This window comes from Myodes glareolus, chromosome 7 (genome assembly GCF_982192425.1).
Source record: "Myodes glareolus chromosome 7, mMyoGla1.1, whole genome shotgun sequence".
Classification (NCBI taxonomy): domain Eukaryota; kingdom Metazoa; phylum Chordata; class Mammalia; order Rodentia; family Cricetidae; genus Myodes; species Myodes glareolus.
In genome coordinates, this window is record NC_142032.1 from 22,375,418 (window position 1) to 22,398,834 (window position 23,417).

General features: G+C 37.3%; 1 protein-coding gene across 1 annotated transcript in view; it reads right to left on the minus strand.

Moving 5' to 3' along the window:
- Positions 1–20,924, minus strand: part of LOC125412197 (cytochrome P450 2C26-like) — a 45,538-nt gene extending 24,614 nt beyond the window's left edge. The window contains exons 1-5 of the mRNA XM_085693855.2: positions 20,718–20,924; positions 18,896–19,058; positions 18,571–18,720; positions 13,739–13,899; positions 12,100–12,276 (exon numbers count right to left, since the gene is read on the minus strand). Of these exons, the coding sequence (XP_085549981.2) occupies positions 12,100–12,276; positions 13,739–13,899; positions 18,571–18,720; positions 18,896–19,058; positions 20,718–20,885 (819 nt within the window). The 5' untranslated portion in view covers positions 20,886–20,924. The remainder of the gene's footprint in view (positions 1–12,099; positions 12,277–13,738; positions 13,900–18,570; positions 18,721–18,895; positions 19,059–20,717) is intronic.
- Between the last annotated feature and the right edge of the window lie 2,493 nt (positions 20,925–23,417).

Sequence of the window (23,417 nt, forward strand, 5' to 3'; positions counted from 1 at the left end):
ATACAAGAGATAGAAGAAAGAATCTCAGACACTGAAGATACCATAGAGGATATAAACTCATTAATCAAAGAAAACAGCAAATCCAACAAATTCTTAAAACATTCAGAAAATCTGGGACACCATGAAAAGACGAAACCTAAGAATAATAGGGGTAGAAAAAGGAGAAGAATTACAGCTCAAAGGCCAAAAAATATATTAAACATAATTATAGAAGAAAACTTTCCCAAACTAAAGACAGATATTCCTATGAAGGTTCAAGAAGCATACAGAACACTGAATAGACTTGATCAAACAAACAAACAAACAAACAAAAAAACCCAAAAACATCCACTTGCCATACAATAATCAAAACACAAAACATACAGAATAAAGAAAGACTATTAAGAGCTACAAAGACAAAGTCCAAGTAACTTATAAAGGTAAACCTATCAGACTTACACTGGACTTCTCTATGGAAACCATGAAAGCCAGAAGGTCCTGGATAGAGGTACTGCAGAAACTAAGAGACCATGGATGCAAGCCCAGACTACTATACCCAGCCAACCTATCATTCACTATCAATGGAGAAAACAAAATATTCCAAATAAAAACAAATTTAAACAATACGTAGCCACAAACCAAACCTTAAAGAAAGTAACAGAAGGAAAATCATAATCCAAGGAATCCAACAATGCTCACAATAACTCAGACATCTAGCGACCCTCCACCAGCACAACTCAAAGAAAAGAAACACACAAACTCTACTACCAAAAAAAGGAAATAACCGGAGTTAACAACCACTGGTCATTAATATCATTTAATATCAATGAACTCAATTCACCAAAAAAAGGCACAGGCTAAGAGATTGGATGCAAAAACAAAATCTAACATTCTGCTGCTTACACGAAACACACCTCAAACACAAAGACAGACATCTACTCAGAGTAAAGGGTTGGAAAAAGGTTTTTCAATCAAACGGACCAAAGAAACAAGTCAGTGTGGCTATACAAAAATCTAACGAAAATGATTTGAAACTAAAATCAACAAAAGAGATGGATATGGACACTTTATACTCATAACAGGAACAATTCATCAGGATGAAGTCTAAATCCTGAATATCTATGCCCTTTATATAAAAGTACCCACTTATGCAAAAGAAACATTACTAGAACTCAAGGCATACATCAGACCCCACATACCAATATTAGGTGACTTCAACACTCCTCTCTCACCAATGGAAAGGTCAATCATACAGAAACTTAACAGAGTAATAAGAGAATTAATGGAAGCAATGAACCAAATGGACTTAACAGACATATATAGAACATTCCACCCAAACAGGAAAGAATATACCTTCTTCTCAGTAACTCATGGAACCTTCTTGAAAATTGATCACATACTCAGTAACAAAGCAAACTTCTACAGATACAAAAAAATATTAGTAACCACCTGTGTCTTCTCGAATCACCGTGGAATAAAGCTAGAAATTAACAATAATTCTACCCCCAGAAAGTCTACAAACTTATGGAAACTGAACAGTCAACTGCTGAACCATCCATGGGTCAGGGAAGAAATAAAGAAAGAAATTAAAGTCTTCCTTGAATTTAACAAAAATAAAGACACAACATCCCCAAACCTTTAGGACACTAAGAAAGCAGTGCTAAGACTGAAGTTCATAGCTCTAAGTGCCCACATTAAAAAAAATGTAGAAAGCTCATATTAGAGACTTAACAGCACAGCTGAAAACTCTAGAAAAAAGAAGCAGACTCACCCAGGAGGAGTAGAAGACTGGAAATAATCAAACTGAGGGCAGAAATCAACTAAGTAGAAACACAGAAAACAATCCAAAGAATCAATGAAACAAAGAGATGGTTGTTTGAGAAAGTCAACAAAATTGACAAACCTTTATCCAAACTAATCAAAAGGCAGAGAGAGAACATGCAAATTAACAAGACCAGAAATGAAAAGGGGGACATAACAACAGACACTGAGGAAATTCAGAGAATCGTTAGATCTCACTATGAGAGTTTATATGCCACAAAGTTGGAAAATGTACAAGAAATGGATTGGTTTTTAGATAAATACCATTTACCAAAGTTAAATCAAGACCAGGTGAACAATCTAAATAGACCTGTTAGTCGCAAAGAATTAGAAGCTGTTATCAAAAACCTCCCGACCAAAAAAAGCCCAGGACCAGATGGTTTCAATGCAGAATTCTACCAGAACTTCCAGGAAGAGCTAATACTTATACTCCTTAATGTATTTCACAATATAGAAACAGAAGAATCATTGCAAAACTCTTTTCATGAAGCTACAGTTACCCTGATACCAAAACCACACAAAGACACAACCAAGAAAGAGAATTACAGACCAATCTCACTCATGAACATTGATGCAAAAATACTCAATAAAATACTGGCAAACCGAATCCAAGAATACATTAGAAAAATTATCCATTATGATCAAGTGGGCTTCATCCCAGAGATGCAGGGCTGGTTCAGCATACGCAAATCTATCAATGTAATCCATCATATAAATAAACTGAAAGAAAAAACCATATGATCATTTCATTGGATGCTGAAAAAGCATTTGACAAAATTCAACACCCCTTTATGATAAAGGTATTGGAGAGATTGGGTATACGAGGATCATACCTAAATATAATAAAAGCAATATATAGTAAGCCGACAGCTAACATCAAATTGAACGGAGAGAAACTCAAAGCCTTTCCACTAAAATCAGGAACACAACAAGGCTGTCCACTCTCTCCATACCTCTTCAATATAGTGCTTGAAGTTCTAGCAATAGCAATAAGACAACATAAGGAGATCAAGGGGATTCGAATTTGAAAGGATGAAGTTAAACTTTCCTTATTTGCAGACGATATGATAGTGTACATAAGCGACCCCAAAAACTCTACCAATGAACTCCCACAGTTGATAAACACCTTTAGTAATGTGGCAGGATACAAGATCAACTCCAAAAAATTGGTTGCCCGCCTATACACAAAGGATAAAGAAGCAGAGAGGGAAATCAGAGAAACATCACCTTTCATGATAGCCACAAATAGCATAAAATATCTTGGGGTAACTCTAACCAAGGAAGTGAAAGACCTATTTGACAAGAACTTTAAGTCCTTGAAGAAAGAAATTGAGGAGGATACCAGAATATGGAAAGACCTCCCCTGCTCTTGGATTGGGAGAATCAACATAGTAAAATGGCAATTCTACCAAAAGCAATCTATATATTCAATGCAATTCCCATCAAAATCCCATCAAACTTCTTCACAGACCTTGAGAGAACAATAATCAAGTTTATATGGCAAAACAAAAAACCCAGGATAGCCAAAACAATCTTATACAATAAAGGAACTTCTGGAGGCATTACCATCCCTGACTTCAAACTCTATTACAGAGCAACAGTATTGAAAACAGCTTGGTATTGGCATAAAAACAGAGAAGTCGACCTATGGAATCGAATAGAAGACCTGGGTATTAACCCACAAACGTATGAACACCTGATATTTGACAAGGGAGCTAAAGGTATACAGGGAAGAAGGAAAGCATCTTTAACAAATGGTGCTGGCATAACTGGATGTCAACCTGTAGAAGAATGAAAATAGATCCATATCTATCACCATGCACAAAACTCAGGTCCAAATGGATGTCCAAATGATGTCCAAAAGACATCAACATTAATCCGACCACTTTGAACCTGATAGAAGAGAAAGTGGGAAGTAGTCTACAAGATATAGGCACAGGAGACCACTTCCTAAGCAGAACCCCAAGAGCACAGACAATAAGAGAAACAATGAATAAATGGGACCTACTGAAACTGAGAAGCTTCTGCAAAGCAAAGGACACTGTCAGTAAGACAAAAAGGCTACCTTGGGAATGGGAGAAGATCTTCACCAATCCCTCATCAGACAAAGGTCTGATCTCCAAAATATGCAAAGAACTCAAGAAAATAGACACTAAAACTCTAATTAGCCCAATTAAAAAATGGGGTACTGAACTGAACAGAGAATTCACAACAGATGAACTTCGAATGGCCAAAAGGCACTTAAGGTCATGCTCAACCTCCTTAGCGATCAGGGAAATGCAAATCAAAACAACTTTGAGATATCATCTTACACCTGTCAGAATAGCCAAATTCAAAAACACCAATGATAGCCTATGCTGGAGAGGATGTGGAATGAGGGGAACACTCATCCATTGTTGGTGGGAATGCAAACTTGTGCAGCCACTGTGGAAATCAGTGTGGAGGTTTCTCAGGAAACTGGGAGTCAACCTCCCTCAGGACCCAGCAATTCCACTCTTTGGAATATACCCAAGAGATACCCTAACATACTACAAAAGCATTTGTTCAACTATGTTCATAGCAGCACTATTTGTAATAGCCAGAACCTGGAAACAACCTAGGTGCCCCTCAATAGAAGAATGATTAAAAAAGGTGTGGAACATATACACATTAGAGTTTTACTCAGTGGTAAAAAAAATGACATCTTGACTTTTGCATGCAAATGGATGGAAATAGAAAATGCTTTACTGAGTGAGGTAAGCCAGACCCAAAAAGAGGAACACGGTATGTATTCACTCATAAGTGGATTCTAACCATAATTAAGGTCTTTGAGCCTATTATTCGTGATCATAGAGAAGCTAAATAAGAAGGTGAACCTGATAAAAATCATGTAGCTATCTGCCTGGAGATTGGAAATAGACAAGAGTCCCAGGTAACCTCGGGTGCATGGCGGGGTGGGAGGGTTGTTGGAAGGGGAGAGGGTTAGAGAGAAGAGAGTAGGAGAGGAATGGGGAAAGCTCGGTGGATTGGGATTGGGGGGGAGGGAGGAAGGATGGATATGGGATCAGGGAAGAATATATTTCAACTAAGGGAGTCATTTTAGGGTTTACAGGAGACTTGATTATAAATGGGATCCCAGGTCCAAGGAGAGATCCCCAGATTGTTCTCTGGACAGAGGAGAGGGTGCCTGAAACAGCCTTGGCCCATAACCATACTGATGAATATTTTACTTATTACCATAGAATCTTCATCTGGCGATGGATGGAGATAGAGACAGAGACCAACATCGGAACACTGGACTTAACTCCCTAGGTCCAAAAGAAAAGCAGAAGGAAAGAGAACGTGAGCAAAGAAGGCAAGATCAGAGAGAACCTTCATCTGAAGATGGATGGCGATACAGACGGAGACCCACATTGGAGCACCGGACTGAGTCCCCCAACGTCCAAATGAGGAGCAGAAGGACAAAGAAAATGAAAAAGGAAATAAGGACTGCGAGGGATGCTATCACCCACTGATACAAGGGGACAGATCTAATGAGAGTTTACCAAGGCCAGTTGGACTGGGACTGAAAGAGGACGCAATCCAACCAGATTCTCTGAATGTGGCCGGATTCTCTGAATGTGGCTGGCCCGGAGTCTTTCTGAAAAGCCATTGACAATGGCACTGGGACTTGTTTCCTCTGCATATACTGGATTTTGCGGATCCAGTCTGTCTGGACACTCACCTTCCTGGACCTGGAGGGAGGGGGGAGGAACTTGAACTTCCCACAGGGCAGGAAACCCTGACTGCTCTCAGGAATGGAGAGGGAGGAGGAGAGGGAGTGGGGAGAATGGGAGGGTAGTGGGAGGAGGGGCGGAAATGGAAACTTTTATAATTTAATACAATTACTTTAAAAAAAAGGAACTTCTGGAGGTATTACCATCACTGACTTCAAACTCTGTTTCAGAGCAACATTAATGAAAACAGCTTGGTATTGGCATAAAAACAGAGAAGTCGACCAATAGAATCGAATAGAAGACCCAGATATTAACCCACAAACCTATGACCACCTGATTTTCGACAAAGGAGCTAAAAGTATACAATGGAATATAGAAAGCATATTCAACAAATGGTGCTGACAGAACTGGATGTCAATCTGTAGAGGAATGAAATTAGATCCGTATCTATCACCATGCACAAAACTCAAATCCAAATGGATGAAAGACCTCAATATAAACCCAACCACACTGAACCTGATAGAAGAGAAAGTGGTAAGTAGACTGTAACACTTGAGCACAGGAGACCACATTCTACATATAACCCCAGTAGCACAGACAACAAGAGCAACAGTTATTAAATGGGACCTCCTGAAACTTAGAAGCTTCTGTAAAACAAAGTATACTGTCATTAAGACAAAAGGCATCCTACTGAATGGGACAAAATCTTAACCAACCCGGCAACAGAGAAAGGTCTGATCTCCAAAATATACAAAGAACTCAAGAACCTAGACACTAAAACTCTAATTAACCCAATTAAAAAATGGCACTCTGAACTGAACAGAGAATTCTCAACTGAGGAATTTCAAATGGCCAAATGACACTTAAGGTCATGCTCAACCTCTTTAGCGATCAGGGAAATGCAAATCAAAACAACTTTGAGATACCATCATACACCTGTCAGAATGGCTAAAATCTAAAACACCAATGATAGCCTTTGCTGGAGAGGATGTGGAGTAAGGGGAACACTCATCCATTGCTGGTAGGTATGCAAACTTTTGCAACCACTTCGGAAATCAGTGTGGCGGTTTCTCAGGAAATTCGTGATCAACCTACCCCAGGATCCAGCAATACCACTCCTGGGAATATACCCAAGAGATGTCCTATCATACTACAAAAGCATTTGTTCAACTATGTTTATAGCAGCATTATTTGTAATAGCCCGAACCTGGAAACAACCTAGATGCCCCATGCCCCTCAATGGAAGACTGGATATAGAAAGTGTGGAATATATACGCATTGGAGTACTACACAGTAAAAAAAAAACAAAAATGACATCTTGAATTTTGCATGCAAATTGATGGAAATAGAAAACACTATGCTGAATGAGGTAACCCAGACCCCAAAAGATGAATATGGTATGTACTTTCTCATTAGTAGATTGTTGCCATAAATAAAGGACATTAAGCCTAGAGAAGCCAAATAAAAAGGTGAACCCAAAGAAAAACATATATAGATCCTCTTGGAAATTGGAAGCAAACGAGATTGCTGGGCAAAAGTTGGGAGCATGGGGCTGGGTGTAGGGTTGGGGTGTGTTTGGGGGAAGGGGAGAGGGGGAGAGAGAAGGGAGAAGGGAAAGACTGGAGAGAACTTGGGGGAATGTGAGGGTGGAGATGGAGCAAGGGCAGATATGGAAGCAGGGAAAAAGTTATCTACATTAAGGGAGTCATTTTAGGGTTGGCAAGAGACTTGGCTCTAGAGGGGATCTCAGGTGTCCACGGGGATGTCCCCAGCTAGGTCCTTGGGCAGCAGAGGAGAGGTGCCTGAACTGGCCTTGCCTCTCTAACACTCTGATGATTATCTCGAATATCATTATTGAATCTTCGTCCGGCGACAGATGGAGATAGAGACAAAGTCCCTCACCAGAGCAACAGACTGAGCTCCCAAGGTCCAATTGAAGAACAGAAGGAAGGAGAAGAAGAGCAAGGAAGTATGGAGCACGAGGCGTTAGTCCACCCACTGATACAGTGTGCCTGTTCTAATGGGAGCTCACCAAATCCAGCTGGACCAGGACTGAATGAGTATGCGACCAAACTGGACTCTCTGAATGTGGCCGAAATGGGGGACTGATTGAGAAGCCATTGATAAAGAACCTTCATCTGGCGATGGATGGAGAAGGAGACAGAGACCCACATTGGCGCACTGGACTGAGCTCCCAAGGCCCAGATGAAGAGCAGAAGGAGGGAGAACAAGAGCAAGAAAGTCAGGACAGCAAGAGCTGCGCCTACCCACGGAGACCGTGGGACTGATCTAATGGAAGCTCACTAAGGCCAGCTGGGGTGGGACTGAACAAGCATGTGATCAAACCAGACTCTCTGAATGTGGCTGACAATGAGGGCTGAGAAGCCAATGATAATGACACCGGATTTTGATTCTACTGCATGTACTGGGTCTTTGGGAGCCTAGTCTGTTTGGATGCACACCTTCCTAGACCTGGATGGAGCGGGGGCATGGGCCTTCCACAGGGCAGGGCACCCTGACTTCTCTTAGGACTGGAGAGTGAGGGGGAGGGGAGTGGGGGAGTGCGAGGGAAATGGGAGGATGGGAGGAGGTGGAAATTTTTAATAAATAAATAAATAAATATTAAAAGAATAAAAAATAAAACCAGAAGTGTCCAGAATGATATATTCCAGATTCTGAATGAAAGTTCTCAACCCAGAATAATATGCCCAGCAACATTTTTTATTACTATAAAGGAGAAATACATACTTAATAAAAGATCTTACTTATCTTTTCTTTTCTTTCTGTTCCTTCATGTCCAATACTCTAGTCTCATCCTCACCTCTGTATCACCTCACCTGTGGCAGACTCCCCTGTCTCCACAATGCCCTCCCTAGTTGATCCCATTGATTTTAGCCCTTTAAACCACCTCCCTCATCTTGTTGCTGTCTCACATTCCAAACATCAGGAGACAGCTTCTGGTGCCTAACCAAGATCCTTTCCTACCATGACATAAAATAGGGTGAGAAAGAATCAACACTTCTGCTCCTCCAGATCCACTCCTACCAGCTTAATCCCAAATGCTGTAGCAGAAAACCTACTCTTGCCTCCCTTTCACTCTTATAACCCTACTGCCCCACTGTATCACAAAAATCTTCTTCTACTACTTCAGTCAACTCATCCCATTATCCCAGCTGCCAACACCAGCAGCCGTTCACTAGGAACACACTTGTTCCTGAGAATGCCCTGGAAACAGGTGCATTAACTGAAGACCTTCACTGTTCCCTTTTCCCCTACAAATACAATACCCCAGTCATTTCCCTTGTTCTGCAACAGAACATGTGCTACAGAATAGAGGCTACAACATCTGTGGATCACACTGGCCATTCCCTCCTCATCTTCCTCTTCCCAATTGTCACTTTATCCCAGAAACCAACTCCAGCAGGTCCCCAGTAGGTGCCCCTCAGGCTTTGCCTGCCAGAAAGCTAAGGAGTCTGCATGCAGATATTCTCTTCTCTTGTGTTTTCCTATATCCAAGCTCTCATTCTTAACTCCAGCGCTCCAGTACTGTAGCAGAACAGTTGTTGCTGCCTTGCCTGCTCCCTTCTCCGACCTACTATGGATTGCACAGACCTTCCCATCCTTACTTATTTCTCTTATCCAAGCCTCCAACTTTAGCAGGCACTTCCTGCTAACAAACAGAGAACACTGCAAATGAAGCAGGTAGGCTGACTGTATATCTTCTACTATCCCTCTGTTGTCCTATATCTAACCACCCCATCTTATTTTCAGGAAATACATATGCTAACTTGACCTACTCTCAGTAGTAACTGCATCAAAGTCATATAGAGAAAAATCACAAGTTACAAAAGAAAAAAAAATTCCTGATGTTCAAGTTGGGGAGATGGAGTAGAGAGAAATGAAAGAGATACCTCAACAGAGGGAATCATTATGGGGCTAGGGAGAAACCTGATGCTAGAGAAATTCCAAGGATTCTACAAAGATGACCCATAGCAGTAGTGGAGAAGGTGCCTGAACTGACCTTCCTTTGTAATCAGAATGATGAATACCCTAACAGTCATCATAGAAACTTCTTTCAGTCACTGATGGAAGCAGATGTAGAAATCACATCCAAGTTCCATGATGAGCTATAGGAATCCAGTCAAAAGGAGGGAGGAAGGTTTATATGAGCAAATGGGGTCAGGATCATGATAGGGAAATCCACAGAGGCCCAAAATTGTGAAAAATCAAGAACCCTAGACCAACAACTGGGGAGCCTGTATGGGACAGAACTAGGCTCTCTTATGTGGGCAGCCTTGTTTTTTTTTTTCTTTGTTGTGGGACTCCTGTTAGTGGAACCAGCTCCGCAATGCATGAGCTGGCTTTCTGAAGCCGACTCCAAATAGTGGAATGTCTTTCTTAAACTTTATGCTGTGGGGGAGATGCTTAGTACTGCCTTAATTGAATGTGCCGGGCCTTACACTTTCTGAGAAATGGAGGGTGTGAATTATGGGAAGGTGGGTGGAACAGAAGGATGAAAGGGAGGGGGAACTAAAGTTGGTTTATAAAATTAATAAAAAATAATTAAAGAAAAATTTATCAAATCTAATAAAGTACATGAGTGCAATTTGAAGTAAAAATTAAACTTAGGTATGACTCTGGACAACAGAAATTAGTGAACTACAATGAAATCAAAGAAATAATTACACTTAAATTGTTGGAAAAGATTTAATATTGCATAATTACATGCATGAAAGATCGACACACTTAGAACCATTTCCGGATCTAAGAAGTTGAAAATAATAAGTGGAAAATCAATTCATGCACAAACCATGAAATTTGGAATAACTTTAAAATGGAGGAATTATTCATTCAAAGTAATCTAATGAGTCACTTCTATCTGTACTAAAAATCAAATAAGAAGACAAGTCCACAGATTCAAATGAAACTGTGGAGAAAGAGCTGAACCCTCAAAATGAAAACATACAGCAATGAATGCAGTGTGGTAATGGCACACACATCAAGATGCAAAATATTTTGATAGCAGATATACACAGGATAATATATAGACAAGGAAAAAGGCAAAAATCCTTTACACATATAAGAAAACAATAAAGTAAAAAAATCAATAATCTGGAATCTATGAATCACAAACTGTTAGTTGTAAATTTTGTGTATTCTTCACAAAGGTAAATATGAAATGAGTTTGAATCAGAAACTCCCTGCTGAAGATATGCACAAAGAAAATGAAAACCTGTCATCAAGAACCATATGCACACATGTTTCTAAATGAATAGCTCAGAAGAGTCAGAGGTAGAAATAATACAAAGACAAAGAATGATGAATGTGTGTGTTGTTTTCATGCTTGTAAATGAAGGATACAGTACCAGGTGACCACAGTACAGAAACAAGCTGAAATTTTAGGAGCATCCAAGATTTTATGCACGTGCAGAAAGAGAGAAAGTAAAGCCCCTCTACTGAGAATTGTTTTAGATGTCAGTATACTCTGTCAGAGAGATACAGGAAAGTCTATAAAGAGAAAAATTACACTCACAGTTACTATTAATGCCTTGGAGTTTGGAGAGAAAATGTTAATGGCTTGGTGTGTTTGATAGAGTGACTCAACATTTTGAAACTAGAAGATAGTCAGTGCTTCAAACTGGAGACTGGCTAAATATGTTAATATTATCTCTGTTTTTTTAACTTGCTCAGCCCCCTTAAATGAGTGACATTTTAAATGCAGTCTCTGTGTGAATTTCCACTGGCCTCTTTAAAAATATTGAAAACATCTCTTAAATTCATATGGAAATTTAAAGGATTCAGAATGGTAAAGCAGTCTGTCAGAAACATGTAGCGAAGTTCAGGAACTCACAATTCTGGATTTTAAATATTGATAAAATAATTCAATAATAAAACCTCCGACACTGAACCATTAATAAAACATACAAACCAATATAATGGTAGCACAAGTGACTCCCATCACATCAGAATATTTTCAATAATCTCTTTTTTAAACAAGAGTGAAAAATAAATTGTGGAAAAACTCTTTCTGAAATTACACAATGCCAAGTTAACCCTGACAGTAAACCCAACCTCTAACTGCACTGGTATTAATTCATTAACTCATGAGAAATTATACTCAAAGCTTTACTCTTTCATCCACCTACTCTTTCCCATGGTACACATCATTCATTCTTTAGAAGTCATATGTGGTGTCGATCAGTGCAAATATCTTTTAATATATCTTTTATATTAAAAAGTACAGATACCTTTTAATTTGTATGATATGCAAGTGAGCAAAATACAGTCATTGATGATATTGGTGCTCAAAGTAGACAGAAAAGTTTATAATTTATGACTATATTGAAATTTGTTTCCTTTTGTTTGCCTTTTGTGTTGTCTTTCTACTATGCTGTACTTTGTTGAGTTTTTCTTTTTTGGTTATAATTAAAAGAACGGGATCAATGTGCTCTTATTAACAATTTTAACCATTTTTTCAGGCTTACACATAAAAAATATTAAATTGTTTTTCAAATAATACTGACATGGTTTTAAACATCACTTCAATGAAGTATAAAATAGTTTACCAATTTAATAACTGAATAAATGAATATTAACACTTTACCTGCCTTCCTTTAATTAGGAAATAATCAATAAAGTCCCGAGGGTTGGTAGCATCCAAGGATTCCTCGTGTTCTTTTATTTTTTCCAAAAGGTAACTCTGAATAGAAGTCAAGTTTTTATAATATGTATTATGCGTTCCTGGACAATAATCAATAAGAACAGGGAACATATTGCAAACCTGCAAGGAAATGCAAGAATTTACTAAAAATATTCACTGTATTGAGCTAAGTAAGATATATTAGTAATATGTCACATGAATGATTTCAATTGTTAGAGAAATTATTCATACTCATCGTAAGAAGGTGCATTAATTATATTCTTTATTCTAATAGAGAGATTTTAGGAAGAAATTTCTCCCATAATAGTAAATGATCTTAGTAAAATTTCCATATTTACCTATCTTTTGGCATAATTTTGTTCATATAAACTCATTGAAAACTCAAATATATTCTGACCTACAATTTGAAATACATGTGATTTAAATACTCACACACTTTCAATGGAACAATAGAAGTTAAAATTTCTGGGTTGACATTTACAGAAAAAACTAACACCCCAGGTTCAATATCTATCAACCATCTTCTGAAATGTAATGACTATTTAGTGTTGGGTTTGGCTCAAAGGAATGGATGGGTGGTAAAATCAATTGCACTACATAGGCCTTAGGGGTTTCTCTTTGATCAAACGATCATTTTGTGTACAGAGAGTAAGAAATTTTAGTTCAGACTAAAATAGTTCTGTGAGGATATTTATGGTCCACATAGCATTAAAACATACATCTTTCCATTTTTACTGACCCCCTGTAAACTAGAATCCCAACTGACCCATTAAATGACAGGAATACTCAGTGTTTACTGACAGCTTTCTTTGCCATTAGTATTCTTCCTCCTTTCAGAGAATATTATGTCTATACTGAAATAAAGCTCCCCAGTAATATGCTCAGAATATGCTTAATGAAAAGTAGATACAGTATTTGATTAGTAAAAATCCTGTGAATTGGTGTAGAAGGTCCTTCTGTCTATGTGTTGCTTTCATTGGTTGAATAAAGAAACTGCCAGAACTTAGGTAGGTAGACTAGACAGAACTGAATTCTGGGAGAAAGAAAGCAGAGTGAGAGAGCTGCCATGGAGCCTCCAGAATGAGACATCTGAATCTTTCCCAGTAAGCCACGACCTCATGGTGACATACAGATTATTAGAAATGGGTTAAATCAAGATGTGAGAGTTAGCCAATAGGAGGCTATAACTACTGGGCCAGGCAGTGTTTAAATGAATACAGTTTCTGTGTGATTATTCCGGGTGTAAGCTAGCTGGGATGAGACAGAACAAGGTGCCCTGCTCTCCCTGCAACAGTGAATGACTGATCACTCTTATAAAACAAATAGCATATTTTAACAAATAATTCTGTAATAATCAGCAGGAAGATTCATAGATAAAAAACAATCAGGGTTAGTCAGTCGGCATCTGCCTCTAAGTTTTTGCTCTTTGTAAACTTATGGGTTTAGTCCTCCCTTCCAAGAATTATTTCCATAATACATTAGCCCTTGTCAGATGGTTGCCTCCTTCCTCATGATTCATATTGAATTTGAGCTGTGAGGAATAAACATAAGTATGTTCTAAGAAAAAGGATATTGGCTTTACCTGCACCCAGAGAGAGGCCAGAATCTTAGTGTTCACATTCAGTTTTTCCACCAAGTTAACAAAAACCTGATCTCTATACTCAAAACGATTTTGGAAAATAATGGAGCAAATAACATTGCAGGGAGCACAGGCCAAGATGAAGGAGGGATCATAGGGTGTACCTGAAGAGTTGGAAACAAATTCCAAATGTTGCTAAAATATATGAAGAAGAAATTTTGCTTTTGTTAACTACTTAAAGTAATTTAAACATTTTAAATGGTATTATAATTTTGAATACATTTAACCACTATATATTTACCTGGTCACTAATACACAGTTATATAGACCTTATATCTCAGTTAATCTTCAAACTCACTAGTTAAATAAGAAGAGATCATGTCTATTTTACAGGGTGGTTTAACTTCAAGTACGTGCTATTAGCTAAAAAAAAGGATTATTATTTACTTATTTAATTTTGACATTGATTTTCCCTTTAAAAAGACAATTGGGCATTGTGGAGTACATAGGACTCAGTAACAATTATTTTGACACAATTGTAACCCAAACCTGAAGTACAGGCTATTATATATATAAATAAAAAGGCATTAAATTATAAGTTATTCTATGGAGTAAGGGGAGAGGATACCATACACAACATATAATATGTCTAAACATATTGAAATTCTATTATGAAATTAAAATGTGAAAACTCTACTCACTTCTGCTAGAGGGTAAATGTTCCTTTTTCTGGAGTCCCCTAAGTAGTAGTATCAGAGTTTACGTATAACTACACTTCAAAGCTCTCTCAGAACAAATCAACCATGTAAAATTCTTGGTGGTTCATAATTCCCCTGAATCATCTAATATGTAATGAACACAGTTACAAGCCTACTTGGGGTGGTCATATACCAACTGAAAAGTCACAACTCCCCAGCTAAAAACTTTGTATTAAATAAACAGGTTATTTTTACTTCTCGTGAGGATGTCATACTGTCATTTGATCATCTGATTCCCTTAGACTAACAGGAATTACCAGTTGCCCGTCTGAAGGGATACTGATGACACTTTTAGAGCACTCTGTTCTAATAGATAAGGTCACTAAAAAGTTTTTATTTGTATTCTACAAGTTTTATAATGGAACAACCTACCAAGTTCAAGGATCTTGCAATAAATGGCACTACATCCTAAAAATTAGCAAATTGAACTGACATAGACTATTCACAGTCCAAAATTTGAACAATGACCAATATTAATTATTTATTTTGGTAGCTTGTAAATGAGGTATGATGAGTCCAATACTAGTGTTCTAAAACATTAACCAAATGAACAAACTTCCATTATTCTGTGATATATAAGGACTCTCTAGCTATCTTACTGGACTTAATCACAGATGATTCACAATAATAGCATTTTCACATGAATTGTAGCATGATAGAAACCATTTCAGCCCTTGTATGAACATGGTTCACTGCTGGCTGATAATAGAAATTTTTTTCTGGCAATATGTTCTTAAGTTAAATTTAATCCATCTATTTATGTGGCACCAACATCAAAATCTCCATCTCATTTTTGGCAGATAACACCATTTTAATCTTTGGTATACTAACAATTTTTCAATATACCACTTAAATATGTTCACCATTATCTTTTCTTTTATCATGAGAATATACTTTCTCCACATCTTTCAAAATTTTATTAATGACCCTATTTGAAGACAAATCACTTTGGCAAATGCATTTGAGATATATTTTTTAGAGTCTATTTCCATCCATCTGGGGAAGATCTGTACCACTTAAAGGTCTGCATCACACATCTCCTTTAAGATATGTCTAATCCTTGTCTTCTCTTTTCTTTCACTTCTTCAATTGCTGTCACCATTCTCATTAGGGTGTTTGATAATGAATGTGCAGAATTTATGATGTATGTGAAACAAGTTTGATACCCACAGACATTATAAGATTGAACTATTCTTTGTGCCATTGGCAGGACATGCAGATCTATTTTAAGATTCACACACTCAGGAAAGAAATTAAAATTTTTGAATCTATCAAAAAGTCTTGCAGCTTATTTGCCCCATAAGATCCATTGAAAATATAACAGTGATTCTTGACAACAAAATGGGTCTGTGCTCCAAGATCACAAACACAATATTTAGGTGGAACTACTAGACGCCTTTGAAATGTCATCCATGTTGATTATAAGTCTTTTGATTCTAGACTTATCCCTCACCTTGGCAATCAAATGAGGTAAGTTATTGTAATAAAAGAGTTTGACACAGTGATTGGCAATGATGGGTACTTCGGCTTATCAGTTGTTTTAACATTCAGGTGAATGTTTCTTTCATTGTAATTTTTTTGTTTTGTTTTTCTGGAGAATAAAGTCTTGCAGCTCCCGCAGCAAGGACTGACATTACTTACTTCAAGTGTTCTTTCTTACTTACAATAAAACATTTTTACCACTAAATTTTAATCCTTTTGCTTCTGTAAAATGTTTTTTGAGAATAGGTACCAGTGACTACTCAACATCTCCTTTCTCAAAGAAAGATATAACCCTTGGGGCTCATCATTGATAGGGAAAAGAGTCCCTGAAATCTGTCTGAATTGTCAGGGTTTCTGTGCTTGTGTGTGCAGGGATGAGAAGCCTATGAGCCAATCTCAGCAATGCTCCCATCTGTGTCAGTAGAGCCTAATCCTGGAAAACTGGAGAGGACAATTCTCTGAGTCATGGGTGAATCTGAGTTCCAGGCAAGCCTTGTCTACAGATCTACTTCCAGGCCATTCAGCTATACACAGAGAAATCCTATTTCAATAAACAAACAAACAAGAAAACCCAAGGCAAAACAAAATATATAATCTGTTGTGTCCTAGTAATGTGGAATATACGACATAGTGTAGAAACTTCAAAGAATTAGGAGAAAAAATTGAAAAACAGGGAACATCAGTGATCTATGTGAAGAAAGTGTAAATGCAAAAACTTTAACTGTGACATAATCTGTTTACATAACTAAATTATATAAGAGCCTGTATTTGCAAAACCACTCTAGGTAAGGCAAAAATCATGAGAAAACTATTGAAGACTCTCCTTTTCACATATTCATGATTAAAACAGTGAATTTTGCTGTTTACAAAAGAATTATTTCATGTTAATACCTGTAGTGAAAATATGATAAAAGTAAAACTGGATGGTAAGTGGACATAATGGAAGAAAATGGAGGAGAAAAAAAATCAGTGTGACTTAAAACAAAGTTCATGATCTGTCATTAGAAACTTGTCTCCCTGGTCTCATCCCAGAATCCAGAGGATTTTCAACAATGCTATTTTCTGCAAAGAAAATAGTATTTATCATAGCCAAACTTTGCATTCAATACATTTGAGCAAAACTTACAGTTGTGGATATTTTCATTGGTACTTTAAATATCAAGATAGTATATCACAGAAATGATTAAAATGTATATATTACATAGATCATGTGATTGATTTCACAAGTATAGAAAATGAGTAATCAGGTTCTGTGTTGATTAGTTTTAGTCAAGTTGACACAAACCACAGTTAGCACAAAAGAAAAAAACTTGGAAGAGTAAATGCTCCATCAACCTAAACTGGGTTTTTATCTCTTCATGCTCTTCCTTGATTTCTGATGATAAGGGAGGACTCAACATACTATGGGTGATATGACTCACTTGGGTGGATTATTTTTATGACAACACAGAAAAGAATAAAAAGATAGGAGAAAATGATTATTTCCTTTTATTCCTTTCAGTGGTGAATTTGCTGTGACCAAGAGACCAATATTGTTTGTATTGAACTTGATCCTCATTTATGTAGACTCAAAGAAGTACAAATGATTTAACAAAGTTGGATTATTGAGCATAAGAAATTCCTTGAACTTACTGATATTTGACTATACAATTAACATGATGCAGTACTCTAAGCAATACCAAGTATTTAAGCAAAGCATATGGAAGTAAGACCTTGAGATTGTTATTGTATGTGTGCATGCCATTCATATATAAAATCTGGTAGCCATATATAAAATCTTTTATTATATTTGTCAAGAATGCTAAACCAAATTCACTTAGAAATTCACAGACATAATAAGATTCTTCATTCATAAGCAACAGGTGAGTAGCATCCGGATTGTTGACAAAGTAGCAATCATCACTTTTCTAACACAGAAAGTTAAAGGGGAAAATGACATGCAAGACTGAAAACACACAGGGAATTGCTAGAGAGGCAACAAAGGAAACTTTTTAAGCAAAATTACGAAGTTTAGTAATTTCCACATGAACATTTATTTTGAATATTTGTGTTGAAACATGTTTTATTAAGGTCATAAATCAAACCACTAAATGTTATGCAAGAATTTATAACAATATTATTTTGACACCATGCAAACAGGTGAAATGCACTAATCAAAAAGAGTTCTACTATACTCAATGAGAAATAAAATTATTACATCATACCACAGTTGCCATAAAACTACAAACATAATACAAGAAGGACCCTTAGACACTTTAGAGAAGCAGTCTAGACCATTGCTGTTCAAGAAAGAAAGGAGAAGTGAAGAAAAGAAAGGTGATAAAAAGAAAGTTAATTCAATTCTTTCTTGGGTTCTTACGTTTTTTTAGTAACTATTGCTATTGGAAATTGTATTGTGGTGAGATGATATGCAAAGGAAAACAGGATTATTGATGAGGGGAATATGTAGCTCTATAATTCCATAGAAAATTGACATGAGACCCATACCCATGACATCTCTTTAGAAAATAATGTTTTGATTAGGATGGCAAAAATTGACTAATACAGATATACATAGAATGAGATATAAACATCAGAATATAAACCTGCATTTACCATTAGTTTTCTTGAGTTCCTCTACAAGGAACCGTGCTTCCTCTTGAATACGGTTCTCAATACTCCTTTGCCCCATGCCCAGTTTTTTCAGGGTTATGAGTGAGAAGTGCCTTGTTTTTTTCCATGGCTCTCCATTGCTAAGACCAATGCCTAAAGAAATTGGAATAAAAGACTAGGGATTATGTCTGAGAGATAGATAAAGGAACAGACTGGTCACAAACAGAGTCCCAAAGTTATTCCTGAAAAGCAAACATGACCTCTGCTTTCCACCCTCCATCTCTCTATGTATACTACCCAATATACAAAGAAGCACATGCATACTTACCAAGGTCTTTAAAAACCATTTGAAGAATTGGGACTCTTCCTCTTCCACTAAACTCCTCCCCATGACCTATGAGAGCTTCTCTTATTGCTTCATAGCCATGCAGCACCACAGTGGGTTTCATGCCAAAATACAGAGTGAACACAGGGCCATAGATTTTAGAGAACTGGAATGACAATAGAAAACAGAAATATTCTAAAAATGTCACTGTAGTTTACTTCTTCATACTGGTAATAGAACTGTGTTAGAATATGTTTATGCAGAAAATCTAAGTTTGAAGTTTGTATATATCTTTCAATTTGATGATTGTTACATATAGATGACCTTCTCGGTGCTAGGCAATATCCCAGGGCGTTTATAGTCTAAAGAGAAGGAATCACCTTACTATGATATTCAGCAGGTCACTTTGTCACATTTCACAAAGTACCTGAAGTAAAAATTCCACATTCATTTCCTGGGTTCTAATGCAAAGGAGTAGAGCCTTCATATCCACACAATGCTTATCCATTTCTTGGACAATGCAGATCATTCTCACTCTAACTGCATACAGATATAGCCATCAATGGTCACATGACTTTGTGGAACCAGCTGTGAAATCCTTTCTGTTGAAAATTACAAAACCTGTGATGAAGGGTAAACATCTAAACTCTTGGGTCACCACAAGTGTTCCAATCAGTCCTCATCTATTGTTACAAAAGTACAGAGTAAGCATCACAGAAGCTGCACCACAATAACAGCACCTTTAGAAAAAATATTCTCATTATGCACTATTTTTGGTCCCAGGCATACGCTTTGTATGGAATCAAAGGAGATCAGGAAACCACAATATAAGAGAAGCTTCACTGTTTATGGTTTCCTTTTCCTGTGTGATGCCATGCCCATTGCTTTACTTTTAATCAGGATCCAATTAATTCTACAGAGTAAGGCATGAATGAATAATCCGTGAACAATGTATCTCTACAATTGATTCCTTTAAATGCATATTTATTGTAATGCTAATTCCAATTGATGTTAATAGTAAACACTTAGAGTCTGATATTAGGGGGTGAAAGTTGAGAGACCAGAGAAGCAGTGTAGCCAGCCACTAGAGGGACTTTTAACTCCACAGAATCCTCAGATTCAAAGGGGTGACCCTGTCTTTATGATTCTTCAAACTGCATCTTGAGACTGAATTCTCAGACTGAATGCTCAGACTGTATCCTCAGATGGCATGCTCAGAGCACATCTGAGCTCTTGTCTCCTCCTGCCTTGTGTCCTCTCTCTGCCCAACCATATCACTTTCCTTCTCTACTTCCCTGGTACTTCAGCCACAACCACATGGCTCTGTTTCCTTTGAGACTAGACCAGTATAGTGTAGCCCAGGGTGGCTTTAAAATCACAGAGGTCTGTCTGCCTTTGTCTTCCAAGTCCTAGAATTAAATTTATGTGCCACCATTGCATATATCTTTGTTCTAATTTAATTAGCACATACCTAAAATTTAGTTGTTAGATCACAAAATATCACTATAACACCCCACTATTCACCATTAGTCAAAATAATAGACAATGTTCCTGAAAGGAGGATTTGAAAAAGTAGATAAAACTTTTAATTTTATGATTATATTATAAAATGCAGTGTCCTTAATATTCTGTAACCTGATGTCTTGTTTATTACTAATACCAACTCCAGTACTACAGGCAACTTTCAGAAAACACAAAAGCAACCTTACTGTTTTTCATTTTATACCCATTTAAAAATATTTTCTCTAGTACTAGAGTTTCTTTGAAAGCAGCATCACTTATATCTCTCTTTACAAAGTGCCAGACAAGAATAACGTATACTTACATTGGTAAAGGATTGGTGACCATTTTTTACATCTATCTGGTGGATATTGCCAATAATTGGCAGAGGAGTAGGTCCAGGAGGTAGCTTCCCTCTCTTAGAATTCCGTTTCCAGTGTGAGAAAAGAAGCAGACATGTCAGAATGAGCAGGGAGACCATGACTAGATCCATGGTTAGACTTCCCACTGGCACAAGTGTGATCTGGCAGTACAGAGGTTTTATAATGTGGCCATAGAACTCACCTCTTGTACTTTGGAATATCAATTAGTAACCAACTAGGCAATGTTTGAACTCTCCTCAAAGTGATAACAAAAAATAAAAATGAACACTTATTTAACCTTATGCCTTTTGGTGATTTGACCTAATTTCACAGAGTTACAACCCAATATTAGTGATAAATATGAACAATAAATTTGATATTTTTAAAGTCTGTCTTTATTTGAAAATAGTTAATTTTTATAAAGTATTTTATTCTGAAATTATTGAATAAATTTGTCATTTTTCAATTTCCTTTTCTTCATCCAAAAATGTCCATATTTGTATTTTCTTGCTTTTTTCTACTGTGTGTCCTCTTTTGTTTCCTTAGTTTTTTAAAAAATGATTTATTTCTTATGTATACAGTGTTTTTTAACTAATTTTGCATACCAAACACAGTTTTCCCTTCCCTCCTCTTCTCCCAGTCTCCCCCTGATTTCCATCTACTTGATTCCCTTCCACTCCCCTCTTTTCTCCATTTAGAAAGGGGCAGACCCCACAGGCTTGACAATAGCATGGCACATCAGGATGAGGCAGGGCCTAGCTCCTACACTTGTATCAAGGTTGTGCTAGGTAATCCTCCATGGGGCCCATGCTTCCAAAAGTCAGTTAAGCGTCAGTAACAGGACCTGATCTCACTGATGGGAGCCTTTTATAGAGACAAATCTTCACAACTGTTACACAGATACAGAGGGCCTAGGTCCATTCCGTGGAGGCTCCCTGACAATCGATCCAGAGTCCACTAGCCCCCACAAACTCAGATCTCTCTGTGAGTTCGTCCACCATGACACCCCAGGCTCCTACAATCCATCCTCCCTTTCTTCCGGAAGATCCCCAAAGCTCAACTCAGTGCTTAGGTGTGGATCTTGCATCTGCTTTCACAGTTTCTACATAGAGTATCTCTCGTGACAATTAATGTAGGCACCAATCTGATTACAGTGGATCATGAGTTCAGGTACACTCTCTGCTATTCCTAGTAGTGTTAGTTTGGGTTATCCTTGTGTATTTCTGAAAGTTTATCTGGTACCAGTTTCTCTCTAACCCCCAAATGCTCTCCCATCAAGGTATTTCTTTAGTTAACGAATGTTATATAATGTGATGAATAAACTGGAAGAAAACACAAATATGTGAATCAACATGTTTTTAGAAAAACACTCATGTCAACTATAATCCTCATTTCTATTACTGTTCTGTGGCCTTTTCTGATGGTTATAACTAGTTTCCTCTCCTACGCATTTTGGTTTTGATCCAAACTCAAAAAACACCACTTAGCTTCTTTGCTTGGCTAAGAGACCCACATCTTCATTCCTCACTGGTCTATGTCATCCTGCCAGGTTTAGGCAGTTTTTGTTTCACATTAATCTTAATCACAGGACTATAAGCAAGAGATGCTTGAAGTGATTTCTTTGACTCCAGACTTATCTTCCTATCTATTGCGGGGCATCAATTCAATTTCCCCATTATAAAGTCTATCTCAATCACCCCTACTTACACTGTTATTTATTTCTAAACATTTAAGTTCAAGTGCATCAAAAAACCTAAAGTAGCTAGGGCAAAGACTAAACTTACAATTCAAAGAAATGTTTATTATGTCTTTGGGCAGGATTGTTCTCACAACTGTATGTAAAACTTCTAGTCCAGAAGAACTCAATGTGAATGGAAAGGAAACAAAAGCTTTTCTCATGTGTGAATAGAGGTGAAATGTGTGCATTTTTTTCATACTGTGATTCATGAACCAATGGATCTTGGCTATGAGAGAATCTATACCATGTATTAAATGCTGTTTCAAAATATACTGCCTTCTGGAGAACCCTATCCAATCCTACAGGTTCCTGACACCTAATTGACATTGTAACTGTGTTTTCTTAAGGTTATTCCATGTTTTATTAGGCTAAATGCTTCAGGATGTAAGGACATGATTAGAAAGTACATGCCATAATATGGGGCTTGCAATCACAGCTCTCTAGCTGTCACATAAGTTCATTAGTGAGAAACAATACTGAACGGAATAATATGGAAGTGGATAAGCTATTCTCTAAGTCCAAAGACGATGGCTTTAGTGGAGGTATTATGTGTATGAGAGGAACCTCCATAACATAACGAGAATATGTATCCACTTGTATATAGTCAACACATTGTCTTTTCAATGAAGGAAGAGGTACAACATCATAAATGTACTATAAAGTCACTGGCTGGTCAGTCCAGGTATGGGGCCATATTTGGGACTCTGGTGTTTGTCTGCTGTGTGCATATCTGGCACTCAGTAATAGGTATTGAAGGTCAGACTTAGTGAGTGAATGTTTATGTTATCTAAGCTATTTACAAATTCCATCTCGACAGCCATGGTAACTTTTTATGGGCCCATTTGTCAGGGTAAGGAAAGATTGAGGGAAAAGGCTGACAATCCACAGAATGTGTTCTTTGATCTACTATGTTATTAAGTGCTTC